Below are 18,569 nucleotides of genomic sequence, written 5' to 3' on the forward strand. Positions count from 1 at the left end.
TTTGAATACATAAAGAACACTTATTTTACACAACACACAAAAACAATACAAATTGGGAACTAAAAATGAATAAAGGAAGGTAAAAGAAAAGAAACAAATCAAGAAAACTAAAGAAAAACACAAACAACATTTTCTATCACCATTTTATCACCTGTGAACAGTGCCATGAACAGTGAAAATGAACAGTGGCGACCGGTCGTTGTACACTGGCGACCGGTCTTTTTTTGCACAGGTTCGTTGGCGACCGGTCGTTTTTTAGGCAGATTCGTTTTCTCTGTTTTTCAGTTTCGACCTCTGTCTAGTTTTTAACCTATAACTTTCCAAACGTTTATCCAAATTTCAAGTTCTCTATACGGTTGGATTCAGCACAGAAAATGCAAGAACACAACACGGACCAAAAGTCCAAAACAACTATGGAAATAGACAAAATTCAGTGAAGACGATACACAACGTGTCAAAAACACACACACATTTTGGGGGGGGGGGGGGGGGGGGAGGGGGGGTTTGGTTTGGTTCAAGTGACCTAATTCTAATGCATGAAAGTAAATGAACGTTAAATCTAAATGAGAATGCTAGAGATGGATTATCAAAGTGTGAAAATTAAAATGTAACAAACACTAGGGTTTCGGAATCCACCCTAAACAATTCACCCATGTTCATGGATACTCAAGTGATGAACTCTAAATGTGTTGATGAAGATGTTCACAATCAAGACCAGTACTAGTGGCTCAAGACGCATTGATTCTCTCTAATATACTTAAAGTGCAGTACTAGTGCTACAATGCTTGTGCCTTCCCTATAACCGAATCTAGGTGTGCTTAGTACTTTGATTAAATTACAAGAAAAACCCATTAAGCTCAAAGAGAATATGAACACCATAAGAACCCTAATAGCATGATGTTTACATTAAGTATTCAAGAAACCAATTCACATGGATGATTCTTACTTCATCCATTTATTGCTTAGGACAACATGAAGATACACATAATCCCAACAATCTCAAGAAGCATGCTTTCAAAGATGGCCAACCAAGGAAAAACACACATCAAGGATAGATTAATTTGGTGAATTGGAATTCATCAACAATATCTAGAAATTCATACACTCAAGCATCAAAACAATAAGGTTTTCATGTTTAGGGCTTCAACCTAAGCCCTAGCTATGGAGTTTAGCTACTCATACTTACTTCAAACACAAATTCAAAATAAAACTAGAAAGAAGTTACAGATTTTGGAAGTGATGAGAGCTTGAAGTCTTCAATGGTGGAAGTCTTCCTCTCTCCCCTTGCTTGGCTGCACCTGCCTTCCTTCCTTCCTCTTCAGCTCCAAAAACTGCTCAATTTCTCCCCAAGGATGAATCCCACGTTCAAAAGCTGATCCATTTCTGATTGCACTCCCTTTGCCTTTGCCCATCCTCACTTTCCAGCTTTCCCTTTTAATATAAAACTCATTCTTTTTCCAAAGCCTTCACCTATTGTCCTTGTCAATGATGAAGTTTTGTCATTGTAAATATGCTCTTTGTCTCAGAAAATCTCTTAACCAAAGTAATTTCTTGTTACCAAATGGCATGGTAACAAGTAGAAATGAGGTAACACCAAGTGAAAGTAAAACTGGCCCAAAACAGATTTCCAGAGCCAGCATCAATTGTTAGATCAGTTGGATAGGCTACACTTGTCCAATGGAGCTCAAATTCGGATATGTTGTAGTTAACATCCATTGGAACAAGTTTCATGAAGATCTTCACCTCATCCGAGCACCAGAGCATGCTGATACAAGACCAAGAAGTTGACCTACGAAAATGAACAAAAATCAGAATTTATAACCAATAATGCACTTTTAGCTCATTTTCATTCTAACCAAGGTAAAACCTATGAAAACACAAAAAGGAAGTAAAAAGTTATAAAATGTCAAGAACTAACTCAAAATAGTGGGTGAATAACATGATAAATCATGTGTAAAAATGAACCGAACAATATTGGGTTGCTTTCTTCGAAATACAAAGACAGAAAGGGAGGTTAAGGCAAGGGGAGTCTAGTTCCCCAACTGTACAAGGCATGTGGAAACATCTTTGGAGGTTGAAATTACCGCCTAAGGTACAATTTTTCCTTTGGCGTGCACTAAAAAATGTCATTCCTTGTCGAGCTACTCTTGCACGTCGACATGTGATATCCTCAGGTGTATGTACTCGTTGTTTGAGAGCAGATGAAGATTTAGTGCATGCGTTATGGTATTGTAAGTTTTCACGACGAGTTTGGAAGTGCTCCCCTTTCTGTCAACTAGTTGGAACACAACGGGTATGTTCTTTCATGGACCTTTTTTACCATGTTCGTAATACTTTTCAGGAGGAGGATTTATGTTTATTCGCGGTGATAGTTTGGATGATTTGGGCTAAAAGAAACAAGAGCTTCCATGGAGGCATAGTAAGAAACCCTTTTGCAGTTTATGAAGCATCACTAGTCTTTTATAAGGATTTTGTTGATCTATGTCCATCGCCTAAGTTACCTCGCCATGTTGCTACTTCTTGTTGAAATCCTCCTGAGGGGTACTTGCTGAAATTAAATGTTGATGACGCATGTTGTGTGGCTGATAGAAAGATGGGGCTAGGAGCAGTAGTCCGAAATGCTAATGGGGAATTAATGGGTGCAATGGCTAAACCGGTAATTGGTTGTCTTTCCCCTAAGGCTTTTGAAACCTTGGCTATGATTGCAGGTTGTCGAATGGCAATAGATGCAGCATTCACAAGGTTAATTATTGAAAGTGATTGCTTGGAGGTTATTAACGCCGTAAACCGATCTGAATTTGACATGAGCATGGAAGGAGAGTTGATAGAGGAACTGAAAGAGTTACTTCGTCGTTTAGTATTTGTATCCTTGCAACACCAACCTCGTACATGTAATTTTGTGGCTCACCAATTAGCCAAATTTGCTTTATCTTGTAATAAGACATGTTACTGGATGAAAGAGGGGCCTAGCTGGCTTCACTCTTACCTTCAGAATGATTTGCGTTCTACATTCTATTGAGGAATAAAGTCATTGGCCTTTCACCTTTAATAAATAAAATAAAATAAAAAAAAGATCTCTTCTACTTTTATCAATGTTTAATTCACTAAAACCGTTTTGTCACTTGGTACAACTTTCTTCCTTTGGAAAAAGTATACCCACTTAATAAATTTATTTGTTTATTTGAACGATTTCTATTTTTATGAAAATTTATTTTCATGTCGTTACATCAATAGTGTCTAAAATCTGAAAAACTATTGTCAAAAGTTGTAGTATTATTAATGTCAAATAAATTATCGTGGTAATATGTCCAAGAACTACCCACCAACCGACACCTAGGATTATTTTATATATTTCCTCATCAATACTTTTGATAATTTAATTGTGGGTGCTTAATTTATGCAAATGATTAAGCAAGATTGTCTTCTGTGTGTTGACTACGAATAGAATATATTCATTTCAACATCTCACAACTGCCAAATAATATTGATTGCCTTTTAAGAACAGAAAAAGAAAGCAAAATACTTTACACCAAACAATAAAAAAGCAAAAGCCCAAAAGGTTGGATAAGCCTAAGTTATGTTTTTCTTACAATTGTACATACTTACGTAGAAGATAAATTATTTTAGGTACCTAATTGGCATGAGCCAATCAAGTACTAGTTCAATCCTCTCCAGAACATTATCAGCCCATATCCCAAATATAACACACTCCTCTCCAGAACATCAATGAATTGCCAAAGTGATAGCTGGGAATACAAAGTAAATAAATTATCATAGATAAAGGGAAAAATTCAAATCTAAAATATAGGCCGGGCAATGCATACATATCTGAATAAGAATTTAAAGCCATTAACTATATATTCATACAATCCCAGCATGATGAAAAAAGAAAAGGATTTGGGATCAATTAATGTCTAAATTAGAATTGACATGAATTCAGACCCGAACCTTCATAGTTTTTTTTTTTTTTTTGTCAAAGAGAAATTTATTAAATGCGAATGTGCAGCTTGATTACAATTCCGCGGAGCATGCATAAACTCCTCCTTGTGAAACTGTTGAGTCAGACATAGAACATAAAAAAGAATCCCTTAAATCTCTACGTCCTTGCTAGCTTCCTGATTTAACATATTAGTCAAACTAAGTGACTCTGATTCCACCACTACCTTATCATACCCAAATTCCAAGCGAAACTGTTGACTGGTATATATGAACCAGAAAAGACACAAAAGAGTTTTAACTTGGAAAATTAGTTTAGCTAACGTAAAGATCGGTACGCAACACAAGTTCAATCAAGGAACAACAGTATATATACCGTTATCCCAATATAACACACTCCTCTTCAGAACATCAATGAATTGCCAAAGTTTAGGCTCATTATTTCATCCTCAAACTAGAAGCCATTAGCATATATATTATACATTATGTGGGAAGAGAGACAAACCAACCTTTGATTTTAAAGATCCTCTGTAGCTAACTAATTTTGAAGTCAATGTCAGTTGACTTAACCTATAATGGTCTATGTTTTGTCAAAGTTTCTGATACCCGATTAAGTAGACACATTATCTGTAGAAACATTTTCAAGCTAGGAGAGTCGTGAGAAGGCACACCTAAATTTATATATTTGGCCTTCTATGTATACTGCAAGATGCCAAGTGATAGGAATACAAAGTAATTAAATCATCATAGATAAAGGGAAAAGTTCAAAAGAGTGCTAGATATCCCATTAAAGAGAACTAATACCAGAAATTACGGATGCAAGTGAGAAGGCATTTTCACCTCCTGCCATACGCACAACCACTGTAATACCTTTATGGTCGTTCAAGGTGCAGCAGTTCCAAATTTCATTGTCCACAAATGCATATTAATTTTACAGTGATTTTTTTATCAAAGGCAACAAAGCAGGATCCACTTCATCTTTCGACAGTAAATTAACTATCAACTCCGTTGTTGATGCATCTGCAGAAAAACCCTTCTCTACCATTGTTTGAATAAGTACCATCGCCCTTGATGTCTGTTTATTAAGGATGAACCCTCGGATAATTGTGTTATAGGTCCAACCATTAGGAGAACAGCCTTTCACTTCCATTTCAATAAGAAACTTTTCTGCTTCACTTGTTAGTCCCGCGATACAGAGTCCACTAATCATTATAGTGTATGTCCTCACATTAGGTTCAAGTCCTTTTGATGACAAACCACAAAAGAGATCCCTTGCAGATTCAATTTTTCCAGCTATGCACAAACCCTCAATAAGAATACTGTAAATCACAACATTAATATCCAACTTCTTCGCTTCCATCTCTCGAAACAATTGCATTGCCCTAGAAAGTTGTCGGTTTTTACACAGGCCGTCCAGTAAAATAGAATAAGTTTGAACATTTGGAAGCTGGCCACAAGCTTGCATCTTAGAGAACAAGTTTTGTGCATCATCTATTCTACCCACTTTGCAAAAACCGTCCATAAGAGTGGTATAAGCAACGGTATCTGCAGCTAGTCCCTTATGAGACATATCCAGAAAAAGCATCATGGCCTCATCCATCTTTTTATGCTTACAATATCCATTTATCAATGTGCTGTAACTAACAACATTAACCATCGAGCCCTTGCTAAGCATTAGTTCAAAAACATTTTGTGCCTTGCCTATTTCTCCTCGCAAACAGTAACCATCCATGAGTGAACTGTACGTAACTGTATTAGGTTCAATATCTCTTTGAATCATCATCTCAACCACGCCTTCTGCCTCCACGACCATTCCCTCCTTACAAAGTGTGTCTACCAAGACGTTGAACGTGAACACATTTGGAAAGATATTTTTACTCACCATTTCATTCAACAACCTTGTAGCTTCTTTCCACTCGCCTAATTTGCAAACTCCATGAATCAAGGATGTATAGGTAATGACATTTGGGGCAATACCCTTGCTCATCATTTCTGAGAAGAGGTTTAATGCATCATCAACTAGTGTATCCTTACAAAGACTGTCAATGATTGTGCTATAGACAACTAGGTTAGGCTTGCAAGCTCCTTCCTCCATCCTCCTAAGCAACTGAATAGCAGCACTATTGTTACCTTTCATGCAAAATCCCTTTATTAGCGTGCCAAAAGTAACCACATCAGGCTGACAATTACCTCCCCTCATCATCTTGTGGAGAAGGGTTGCCGCCTCCGCCACTCTATTCTCTAGAAGATAGCCGTTGATTAGAGTGGTGAAGGTAACTACATTTGGTTCAAGACCAAGTTTGAAGAATTTTCCCAATACAGATAAACTAAACCCCATTTGGTTTAGATGACAATAACAATTAATGAGAAAGTTTAGAGTATAAACATCAGGTCCAATTCCCGACACATCCATTTGGTTATACAATGAGATGACGGCCGAATAATGTTTCAATTTCGCAACTTGACCCAATATTTGATTGAAACAAACAACTGAAGGCGGACGACGCATTTGAAGCATTCTATCAAACACATTGAAAGCATCCTCAACAGTTGTGATTTTGGGTGAGTTTCTCACTGGCTGCTCTAGTTGGGTTCTTGTAGATTTGATTGGTTTAGAAGGTTGAGAGTGAAGGAAAGCAAAGTAATCGTTGGCGAAAACAACAACAGTGGAGTTAGAGTGAAGACAAGGCATACCTCTCCATCTCCTGCTGGTGCAATAAGAAGAAGAAGAAGCAGCTATATTCCGCATCATCATCTTCAGCATCTCTCGAATAATAGCACCGACACTGAGTAAGAAAATGTGCAAAACTAGCCTTTCTTTAAACACACTAAAATTCTAAACGAACTTCATTCAAACACGCTTTTTGACATCTTCTACTTGTTGGAGTGTGCACAGAACAGTCTTCGGTGTAATGGGGTTTGGGATGACGATGATGTGGAGGAGAGAGAGAGAGAGAGAGTGTGTGTAATAGGGTTCTAATTATTTCTTTATTTTTTGACAAAAAGAAAAAAAGTATTTATTTATTATTACTATAAAATACTATCAACCTTTACGTCAAGGTTTGCCCAAATATTTTCTTACTTCAAGGTTTTAACTAAGGCAAGAAAAAGTTTACTTCTTTCAGTACTTCTTAATTTCATGCCCTTCTTAGGATCATTGAGTATGGCAACTGCATCTTTTGCATTCACGTATTAAGGGTTAATGTGGTAAAGGAGCTTTTGTGTTTTCTAAGTGAGATCATGCACCATGCTAGTTACTGTTAAGAGTATTGTCCCACGTTAAAAAGTTAAGAAACATATACGTGGCAGTTTTATTACCACACATTAATTTTTTATTTTTAAAAAAATGTATATTTAGCGTTCCTTTGTATTGTGAATGTCAAATATGCATTTCTGTACAAAAGATAAATAGGAGATATACACGAACTAGCTAAGTATGATTTGGCTTGTGAGTGTTTTCTTGTTTAGTATGAGCTCCTTGCTTATTTTATTCAGAACATATTTTTAGAGGATATTATTTTTAGAACATATTTTGTTTCAAATTAATAAACTTTCCTTTGTAACGTTCGTTTTATCTCAAAACAAGAGAAATACATGTAACTTGATAGTAATATTCTATCATTTGGCACATACTTGTCATGGTAGTTAATTGATAACTTAGATAATGACTCCAATTAGCCACTAACAACACATCACTTCTCACTATCAGGGCCAGAATTACAATACTTGTACAAGCTAGCACTAGCGGACCTAGAATTTTTCTGGCTGAGGTGCAATATTGATTAGGTATGAAAAATGATTTTTCGGAATAATCATATTCTCAAGATATTTTTGGCGGCTTTTATTCCTTACACATCAAATAAGAAAACTTGATTTTATGGGATTTTAGTATGAAGTATATATTGACTTAATGAGCCATCATTTTTAGCCTAAATCGTATTTTGCACTAAAACCGATTTTTCATATTTTGATTTGATGGGAATTTGATTTTCTAGTATTTTTATTTGAATCCAAATGGGAGGTACTTCCTTATTTACATTGTAAACTTAAGTAAATGGAGTAATATAAAAATAAATGAAAGTAAAATGACTAAATGTTGAAAATGGAAATAAGGTAATCTGTACACCAGTTGAGCAAATGGGCAATTTGAAGCACCTACAATAGTTTTTCCAACGAGGGGAGGTGCACCTCCTTGCGCCTTAATAGGTCCGCCTCTGCAAGCTAACACACACTAAATAGTAACCAAAATTTAGCACCCCCACCACAACTAACATCATGTTAGCGAGATCCTAGCTTAATTAGGATATTTGTTTCCTAGTTTATTAGGACTATATTTCTTTCCTTTTGTACAGATATTGTGTAATTAGGATTTTATCTTGTTTCCTAGTTTGACCCTACTAGGGTTACGTCCTTGTACTATAAATATCTCCTTTTGGAGAATGAAATATACCCTAAAAAATATTCTACCCATATTGTTCGACTTGGCATTAGAGCCAGGTTTTCTAGTAACATGTGTGTTGTGCCCACCCGTGTTCTAGCCCCATATTTTTTTCTCTACATGTGCCGTGTGTGCCCTCCTGGGTTTGTGTGTTGTGTTGTAGTGTTCGTGCCTCTACTGTGTTCATGTCATTCCTGTTTTCGTGCATCTATCGTATTTGTGTCTTTGCTGTGTTCCGATGTGTACTCTGTTGTGTTCGTGCCTACCTTCGTGCATCTCCGTATTTGTGCCTCTGTTGTGTTCCGTTGTATACTCTGCCGTGATCTGTTGAGTTTTTATTGCAATCATGCGTGATAACTCCATTGTTGCTGTTGTTGCTGCTGCCTCTACACATTTGTGTGTTTCTGACTCTATTTTAGGTATTGGCTCCAATACTTGGATAATTGACACTTGTGCTTCTAATCATATGACTTCTGATGCTAAATTTTTTGATGAGTTGTCTAGTAACAATCGTGACCCATACATAACTAGTTCTAATGGCTTGCCCTATCTAATTACTGGCGAGGGCACAATCTCTCTCACTCCTACTCTGTCCTTGTCTCGTGCTTTACTAGTTCCCAATATCCATTATAACTTGTTATCTGTTGGTCGATTACTTGATACACTTAATGCTTTTGCTACTTTCTATCCTACGCGTTGCTCTTTTCAGGATCTCAAAACTCACGAGACGATTGGGCATGGTAAACGGATAGGGGGGTTATATTATTTGACATTGCCTTCTGCACTAGTTTGTGATCTTGTCGTTTATACTGTTCAAAATTGCAGTGTCAAAGACAAACAGCAAATTTGGTTATGGCATCGTCGCTTGGGACACCCATCATTTGGCTACCTTAAGCGTCTGTTTCCATCTTTATTCCGCTCTTGTGATGAGTCCAGTTTTAAGTGAGAGACATATATTTTGGCCGAGAGCCATCGCACTGTGTTTCCTTTGAGTGACAGTAAAGCTGCAAAGCCTTTTGATTTAGTGCATTCTGATGTGTGGGGTCCGGCTCTCGTTACTTCGAACGGATTTAGTTGGTTCGTCACATTTATTGATGATTGTACCAGACTCACTTGGGTTTTCTTGCTAAAAAATAAACATGATGTTGCTTTTTTCCTTCCAGAGTTTTGTACTATGGTGTCTACTCAGTTTCATGCTCGGGTCAAAGTATTCCGGATTGATAACGGATGCGAATATGTGAATAATACTTTGGCGTCTTTCTTCCGTGCTCAAGGTATTATTCACCAAACGACAATCTCATTTACTCCTCAACATAATGGTGAGTCTGAACGCAAGAATCGTCAATTACTTGAGTTGCCCGCTCCCTTATGTTGGACATGTCCGTTCCCCATCATCTTTGGGGGCATGCTGTTTTATCTGCAGCCTATTTGATTAATTGTACTCCTAGCCGGGTTCTTGATTTCAAGACTCCGCATGATGTGTTTGGTGACCATGTTTCCCCTGTCTCAGTCTCCAAGTTGGCCCCTAAAGTTTTTGGGTCACTACAAAAAAAAACCCCTTGCGCGACCAAACTTTGCGCGACGAAACAAAATTCGTCGCGCAAAGTCACTTTGCGCGACAAATATAAATCATCATCGCTCAAAGTCTTACGCTACTCAATTTTGCGCAACCAAAACAAATCGTCGCACAAAGTCACTTTGCGCGACAAAACTTTGCACGACGGCAAAGAATCGTCGCGAAAAGTAACTTTGCGCGACGAATACTAGAATTCGGTGCACAGAGTTTTGCGCGACGAATAGTGATTCGTCTCGCAAAGTATTTACAAAAATAAATAAATAAAAAATTATTTTTAAAATTTTTTGGATGCCTTTCGTCTCGCAAAGTCTATACAAAAATAAATAAAATAAATAAATTATTTTGTTAAAAAAATATATTATTGTAGTTCGGATTGGGTTTTTGTTAGAAAATATATATTTTAAATTGACGATCAAATTGGTTCATTGTATTCATATAGGGTCAAGGAATGTAGCTGTAAAAAATCATCAAAATCGGAGTTAAAATAACTGTTTAATCGTGATTTTTGTTTATAACCATCGAAAAGTTTTGTCCCATTACGTGATCTCTGAATGTTTATTTTTTCCGATTTTTGAGGTATACGATCTCGAAGTATAAAAAAACAAGTTTGACGGTTGGATCGTTGAAACTGGTTTCATAGAATACATATGCTATTAAAACAATATATTCACTAACAATTAAGAGTTTATTTATACTTTTGTTAAATATAACATAAGATTTTGTGGTATCCACTAGTATAAATATTTTAAATTGACGATCGAAGTGGTTCATTGTATTCATATAGGGTCAAGGAGTGTAGCTGTAAAAAATCATGAAAATCAGAGTTGAAATAACCGTTAAATCGTGATTTTTCGTTTATAACCGTCGAAAAGTTTTATCCTATTACATAATCTCTGAATGTTTATTTTTTCCGATTTTTGGCGTATATGATCTCGAAGTGTAAACAAACAAATTTGACGGTTGGATCGTTGAAACTAGTTTCGTAGAATGCGTATGCCATGAAAACAATATATTCACTAACAAATAAGAGTTTATTTATACTTTTATTAAATATAACATAAGATTTTGTGGTATCTACTAGTGTAAATATTTTAAATTGACGATCGAATGCAATCATTGTATTCATATAGGGTCAAGGAGTGTAGCTGTAAAAAATCATGAAAATCAGAGTTGAAATAACCGTTAAATCATGATTTTTCGTTTATAACCGTCGAAAAGTTTTGTCCTATTACTTAATCTCTGAATGTTTATTTTTTCCGATTTTTGGCGTATATGATCTCGAAGTGTAAACAAACAAATTTGACGGTTGGATCATTGAAACTAGTTTCGTAGAATGCGTATGCCATGAAAACAATTTATTCACTAACAAATAAGAGTTTATTTATACTTTTATTAAATATAACATACGATTTTGTGGTATCTACTAGTGTAAATATTTTAAATTGAGGATCGAATGCAATCATTGTATTCATACAGGGTCAAGGAGTGTAGCTGTAAAAAATCATCAAAATCAGGGTTGAAATAACCGTTAAATCATGATTTTTCGTTTATAACCGTCGAAATGTTTTGTCCCATTAATTGATCTCTTAATGTTTATTTTTTCTGAATTTTGGTGTATATGATCTCGAAGTATAAACAAACAAGTTTGACGGTTGGATCGTTGAGTAGCTTTAAATTTATTTATTTTGTACGTATAACACTTAAGAAATTGAATAGTATATGTATTTATTACTAGCTTTAAATATTTTTTAAGACTTTGCGCGACCAATTGGTATTTCGTCCCGCAAAGTATACTCTCAAAATTTGGGCGTGTACCCAAAATGGGAATTTTTTTATAAAAAAACTTTCGACTTTGCGCGACCAATATATAAATATTCGTCGCGCAAAGTATACTCTAAAAATTTGGCCGGCACCAAAAATGGGATTTTTAAAATAATAAAAAAATTTCGACTTTGCACGACCAATATATAATTATTCGTCGCGCAAAGTATAAATTCTAAAAATTTGGCGGGCACCAAAAATGGGATTTTTTTTAAAAAAAATTTCGACTTTGCGCGACCAATATATAAATATTCGTCGCGCAAAAGTTTGGGCGACTAGAAATTCGTCGTGCAAAACTGAAAAAATTTGGCGGGCTCCGAAAATGGGAATTTTTTTTAAACACTTTGCGCGACCAATATATTGTTTCGTCGCGCAAAGTGATACGTTCTTTAAAAGCAAAATAACTCCTCCACCATTTTCTCAATGTCTTCTAAATCCTACCATTTCTCTCTTTCCCAATCCCCAAATCCTACCATTTCTCTCACACTCACTCCTCTCACTTAATCTCTCATCTCTCTCTTCATTATCTCTCTCTCTCTCTCACTCACTCTCTCATCTCTCTTTTCATCATCTCTCACTCTCACTCACTCTCTCATCTCTCTCTCACTATCTTCTCTAATTCTCTCACACTCACTTCTCTGTAAATTTTAAATTTTTTTCATTGATATGTGTTTTTGGAGTTAGTTTTGAGTTTATGCCAATTATTTGTCATTATTTTATGTTATTGTTTTGTTATTTGACAATATTTGTTTTTTTTTTTTTGTAGGGAATTGTTGAGGCTTTGATGGCTAAAGTTGAGGATTTGATATAAGAGGCTTGTAGATTTTATTATTGTACTTTGTTAATTTAAGTGTACATTTTGAATATTATGTATATTGGATAATTTGACCATTATTTTTCTTATGTAATTTTATTTTGAATATGTCAATTTAAATTAAAGTAATTAAGAAAAATAAAATCATACAATTAAATTAAATTTAAAAAAATTAATATAATGAAATTGATATAAGAGAAATAATAATAAAAAATGTCAAAAACCTTGCGCGACAAAATATTTCGTCGCGCAAACTATTAAATTAGTTTATTTTAGTTTAAAATTTTCAAAAAACAAAATTTTTAAAAAATGAATATTTCGTAGCGCAAACCTTTGCGCGACGTTCACATTCGTCGCGCAAAGTACACTTGCGCGACATTAACTTTCGTCGCGCAAAGTATATAATATTCATCGCGTAAAGTAATTAATATTCGTCGCGCAAAGTTGTTATTGTCCGTTGCGCAAAGTTTTCAGGATTCGTCGCGCGAAGTAATTAATATTCGTCGCGCAAGTTGTTATCCTTCGTCGCGCAAAGTGGCTTTGTGCGACGAATAATTTTGGCCGTCGCGCAAACCCTTTCTCCACGAGTTTTGCGCGACGAAATTTTCCTTTGCGCGACCAAAAATCATTCGTCGCGCAAAGTGGTTTTTGTAGTAGTGGGTGTATTGCCTATGTTTATGTCTACTCTCATCAACGGAGTAAACTTGATCATTGTGCTCTGCGATGTGTCTTTATTGGTTACTCTTCTACTCATAAAGGTTATAAGTGCTATCATCCACCTACTTAGAAAGTGCTATCATCCACATACCTAGAAAGTGCATGTTACTTTGGACGTGACTTTCCATGAAAAAGTGTCCTATTATGTCTTTCTCTCATCTCAAATTCAGGGGGAGAGGGGGGTGAATTGGAGAGTCTTTGACTTGAATTGGAGAATGATGTGTTTGAAGATACTACTCTTGGGAAGGAAATGAACGATCGCACTGAAGCAAGTGACCGGTCGCCAATATCTGAAGATAAAACATGTGGTCTCTGTGAAGAAACTACCGGTAGCCCTTTGGAACTCGACCGGTCGCCCATATTTGGAGATGAAGCAGGTGCTCAGTGTCGAAACGACCAGGCACACTGAAGCAAGCGACCAGTCGCCTGTATATGAAAATAATGACAGTGATTATTGTATGGATGAGTTCGATGCATTACCCCCCCCTCTGCCCTGCCAGTGCCCCAATCTACTCGTGATAGTGAATAAAATGAGGTAATTTCTAATGATCTATATGTGTCAACTTATCAGTTACCCACACGAACCACTCGTGAGAAACCTAAAGTACAATATTCTCTCGATATACATGCCAAGTCTAAATATCCCATTAGCCATTATGTGTCAACTCATCGTTTGTCTAAGTCATATGAATCATATTTGTGTCAATTATCTAGTGTATGTGTGACAACTAAGCTGCAGGATGCTTTATCTAACCCCAAATGGATGGATGCCATGAATGTTGAAATGGATGCCTTGAACAAGAATAAAACATGGGATTTAGTTCCTTTGCCACAAGGGAAGAAAGCTGTTGGATGCAGATGGGTGTTTACTTTGAAGCATAAGGCTGATGGTTACATTGACCGTTACAAGGCTAGATTGGTAGCAAATGGTTATACTCAGACCTATGGAGTGAATTATTTGGAGACCGTTGCTCCAGTGGCAAATCTCAATATTGTGCGTGTACTATTGTCCATGGATGCTAACCGCGACTGGCCCTTATTGCAATTCGATGTCAAAAATGTGTTTCTACATATGACCTCAAGGAGGAGATTTACATGGATCTCCCTCCTAGTATTTCAGTAACCTTTAAGGAGAGTGTTGTGTGTAAGCTGCGGAAGTCTTTATATGGATTGAAGCAATCTCCAAGAGCGTGGTTTAGGAGATTTGCAGCATCTATGAAGAAATTTGGGTATGTGCAGAGTAACTCAGACCATACTTTATCTCTAAAGCATCATAAAGGTAAATTGATAGTTTTAATTATTTATGTTGATGATATGATTGTGACTGGAGATGATCAAGCAGAAATGCAAAATCTTCAGAAGTATCTGGCTTCCGAATTTGAGATGAAGTCATTGGGTGTTTTGAAATACTTTCTTGGGATTGAAGTTGTCAGATCTAAACATGGTATCTTTCTGTCTCAAAGAAAGTATATTTTGGATTTACTTGCAGAGATTGGAATGTTGGATTGTAAACCAATTGATACCCCTAGTGAACAAAATCATACATTGGGGTTGTATCCTGATCAAGTCCCTGTAGATAGAGAGCATTATCAACGACTTGTGGGGAAATTGATTTATTTATCTCATACACGTCCTGATATTGCATATGCAGTGAATGTAGTGAGTCAGTTTATGCATTATCTAAGTGAAGATCATATGGGTGCTGTGATGCGCATTTTGAGGTATCTGAAAGTAACTCATGAAAAGGGGTTAATGTTTTGCAAGTATGGTAATATAAATATGGAAGGGTATACGAATGTTAATTGGGCTGGTTCAGTCACTGATAGACGTTCTACGTCTGGGTATTTCACATTTGTTGGTGGTAATCTTATTACTTGGAGGAGTAAAAAGCAAAAAGTGGTGTCTAGATCTAGTGCCGAGGCCGAGTACCGTGGGATGGCTCAAGGTGTGTGCGAGTTACTATGGTTGAGAAGATTGTTGAGAGATCTTGGGTTTGGACCCTAGAAACCCATGGATTTGTATTGTGATAATAAAGCTGCAATTGCAATTGCGCATAACCCTGTGCAACATGATTGTACAAAGCACGTGGAGGTTGATCGACATTTTGTTAAAGGGAAGTTGGATGCAGGAATTATTTCTTTTCCGTTTATATCATCTGAGTATCAACTAGCAGATGTTCTTACGAAAGCTGTGTCTACTATGGTCTTTCTCAACTCGCTTGACAAGTTGGGCATGCGTGACATCTTTGCTTGCTCCAACTTGAGGGGGAGTGTTAGCGAGATCCTAGCTTAATTAGGATATTTATTTCCTAATTTATTATGACTATATTTATTTCCTTTTGTACAGATATTGTGCAATTAGGATTTTATCTTGTTTTCTAGTTTGACCATACTAGGGTTACGTCCTGTACTATAAATACCTTCTTTTGGAGAATGAAATATACCCTGAAAAATATTTTACCCATATTATTTGACTCATCCAATACACATTCTCTAGCTTCCCATTATTTATATTGTCTGGCAGCCATCTTGTTACTTTTTGAATCAAATTAGTCACACTTGTGCCTAAATAAAACGAAATCCCAATGATCAACGCGGCCATGGCGGTCGATGTGCTTCGGAGTGACACAGGAAATTCTTGATAAAACAATGCAACTTGTCCCGGATAATGAAATGCCTCTCCAATGCGTACCAAAATTAACTATGGGAAAAGCCACAAGGCCAACATGAGGACAATTGCACCAAGCTGGTCTTGGAGGTGGCGGGTTTTTGCTATTTTAAGCCTTTTTTACTCCACTAGTGCTGAAACAACCATGCCGAGAACGTTTAACACGTGGCCTAATCCTATGCGTTGGAGGGATGTTGGGAATTGACCAGTCAACTTCTGCCACGTGGGCCACAAGAACTTGTCAATAACGGTGAGAGAGTTGGCAGTGGAGATGAAGACAATGACTAAAATAGACCCTGCTGGGATGTTAAAATGAGGCCCAATCTGGCGGTCCATGGTGAGAGCCTGCAAGATGGTTAAGCTGTATTGGACTGCTACTGGGGTACCTAAGAAAATAGTAGTTGATCATACTGGCAAAATTCTTATGAGGGTCTTGAAATCTTCTGCTTGTTGCACTGTGCATTGTCTCCACGGTTTCTAATTGAACCAGACCTGCATATATATATATATATGGGGGCGGATCCGTGGCACCATATTTTTGACACAATTTTTGAGTCATTAGATTACTCCACTTTTAATGGTTGAGATTAAACCTCACATGGCAAAACAATATTTTTTTATTTAATTAATATTTATACATTTGAATTAAAATTCTGATACCATATTAATTAAGAATTCATTCTCTCTCATCTCATTAATTATCTTTAATTAATTAATTCTCTCTCTTTCTTCTAAAGAGAATTGACGCCTCCTCCTTTGCCTCTGCTTCTTCTTTCTCTCTCTCTCTCTCTCTCTCTCTCTCTCTCTCTCTCTCTCTCTCTCGTCCCATTCTCATCCCCAAAGCCACCCTAACCACCACCACCACTCCAACCCCTACCCTACCTAAACCACAAATCACAGGGACTCTCTCTTTCTCTCTCCTTCCTCTCCAGTAACACCATCGCTTCTGTACAAGGAAAGAGAGATTTTGAAGATCGCCGATCTTGGACTCGGCCGCTCCTTCACCCCTCAAGAGTTACACGCACGAGATTGGTTTAGCTGACTTTGTCTTTCTCAATTCCATTATGAACTTTGTAGCCTAATAAAACAAATATTATAAATAAAAAAGTGCAAAACGATCTAGTTTTCTCAATTCCTTTATGACTCAGTTTGGCTTCATGTCAGACTTCTGGTCAAGTTGCCATTGCACTGTAAATTTTACTTTTACTTTTTAATTCTTTCAAATGTTGTCCCTTAAAATAATTATGCATGGATTTTATAATATTGGGAGGGATAGTCCGAGCTACTCTCTGAGCTTCTTCCAAATCTTTCAAGAATCTGTTTTTCCCAGCCAAACAATAATTAGACCGGAGCATCTCATATTAGACAATTTCAATAAGCTACAATAATTCACTAGAATAGCCTCAAACAATTACAACATATAATTGAAAACCTCCAACAGTCGATGCATAAGCTACAATAATTCACTAGAATAGCCTCAAACAATTACAACATATAATTGAAAACCTCCAACAGTCGATGCATAAATACTTGTACCAAAATCTCTCAAGCAACTGTCTACCAAGCACAACCTCCCATTGTCCAGGATTGATCAGGCGAGCGAATATGCTTAATTATCATGTTCTCAAAACTTTCTAGGAACTAATATGCTAGATGAATTGTACCTATATGGAGAGAGAGAGAGAGAGAGAGAGAGAGAGAGAGATTAAATTACCAAGAAGAGAGATTACGTTTCCAAGAAAAAAGGGAGGAGAGAGAAAATTATTTTATTTTATTTTTATGAGAGAGAAAATAAAATTAATTATTGTTTATTTAAAACATTAAAACTATTTCCCATGTCAGATTTAATCTCAACCATTAAAAGTGGAGTAATCTAATGGCCCAAAAATTGTGTCAAAACTTGTGTCAAAAATATGGTGCCACGGATCCGTCCCCTATATGTATATATATCTAATTTAGCTGTCCAAAGGCTTTTCAAGCATATTAGAAGCTTGTAGCGAAAGCGAAAATTATAGTATAACAAAAGGGCATAAAGAAAAACAAAACAAAACAAAAAAGGCAAGGAAATGATCTTTTATGAATAAGGTTTTTATCTTTTTGGCACAAAAATAAGGCCAAAATGGAGAAAATTGGACTTTGGTTGACGCAAAAGGGGATTCAAATTTGGACCTCTTCCGACATTAGAAAGAGAAACACCACTAGATTAAAAGCTAGAAAAATCATTTTCTTTCAATGACAGAGGGATGAGTAGGGATCATATGCCCCCAAGAGATGACAACTAGGCAACAAAGTCTACCCATATAATGAGACTTTGTAAAGCGTTATAGTTAAAGCATTTGGTGCATTTTGTTTTTCTCTCACTAATAATTAAGTGCATTTTCTTTACATGAAATCTCTCTACACAATTGTGCGCCATGATGAACACACAACCATTTTGACTGCACCATAACTAATATCTCTAATGCTAGCTCCTCCTCCTGTCCTGACGAATCAATTTACATTGGTGATCATCAAGACCACTGCCTGCTCTAGCATGTCAACCATTAATTGGTGACCTGTTTTTAAACCCTGACAAGATGACTTATTATTAAACTATGATG

General features: G+C 36.5%; 1 protein-coding gene and 1 pseudogene across 1 annotated transcript; both read right to left on the bottom strand.

Moving 5' to 3' along the window:
- Window positions 1-4,695: 4,695 nt before the first annotated feature.
- LOC148294057 (uncharacterized) lies at window positions 4,696-6,862 on the bottom strand. The gene has a single exon (XM_088254187.1). The coding sequence runs from the start codon at window positions 6,698-6,700 to the stop codon at window positions 4,868-4,870; it is 1,833 nt and encodes a 610-aa protein (XP_088110313.1). The 5' UTR covers window positions 6,701-6,862; the 3' UTR covers window positions 4,696-4,867.
- A 1,273-nt stretch (window positions 6,863-8,135) lies between these two features.
- LOC148294058 (protein NRT1/ PTR FAMILY 2.6 pseudogene) lies at window positions 8,136-18,513 on the bottom strand (annotated as a pseudogene).
- Between the last annotated feature and the right edge of the window lie 56 nt (window positions 18,514-18,569).

This window comes from Prunus avium, chromosome 6 (assembly GCF_965620075.1).
Source record: "Prunus avium chromosome 6, drPruAviu1.hap1.1, whole genome shotgun sequence".
Classification (NCBI taxonomy): Eukaryota; Viridiplantae; Streptophyta; class Magnoliopsida; order Rosales; family Rosaceae; genus Prunus; species Prunus avium.

Excerpts from the sequence above, each read along its gene's own strand:
- LOC148294057 (XM_088254187.1), bottom strand. The coding sequence starts at position 6,700 with ATGCTGAAGATGATGATGCGGAATATAGCTGCTTCTTCTTCTTCTTAT.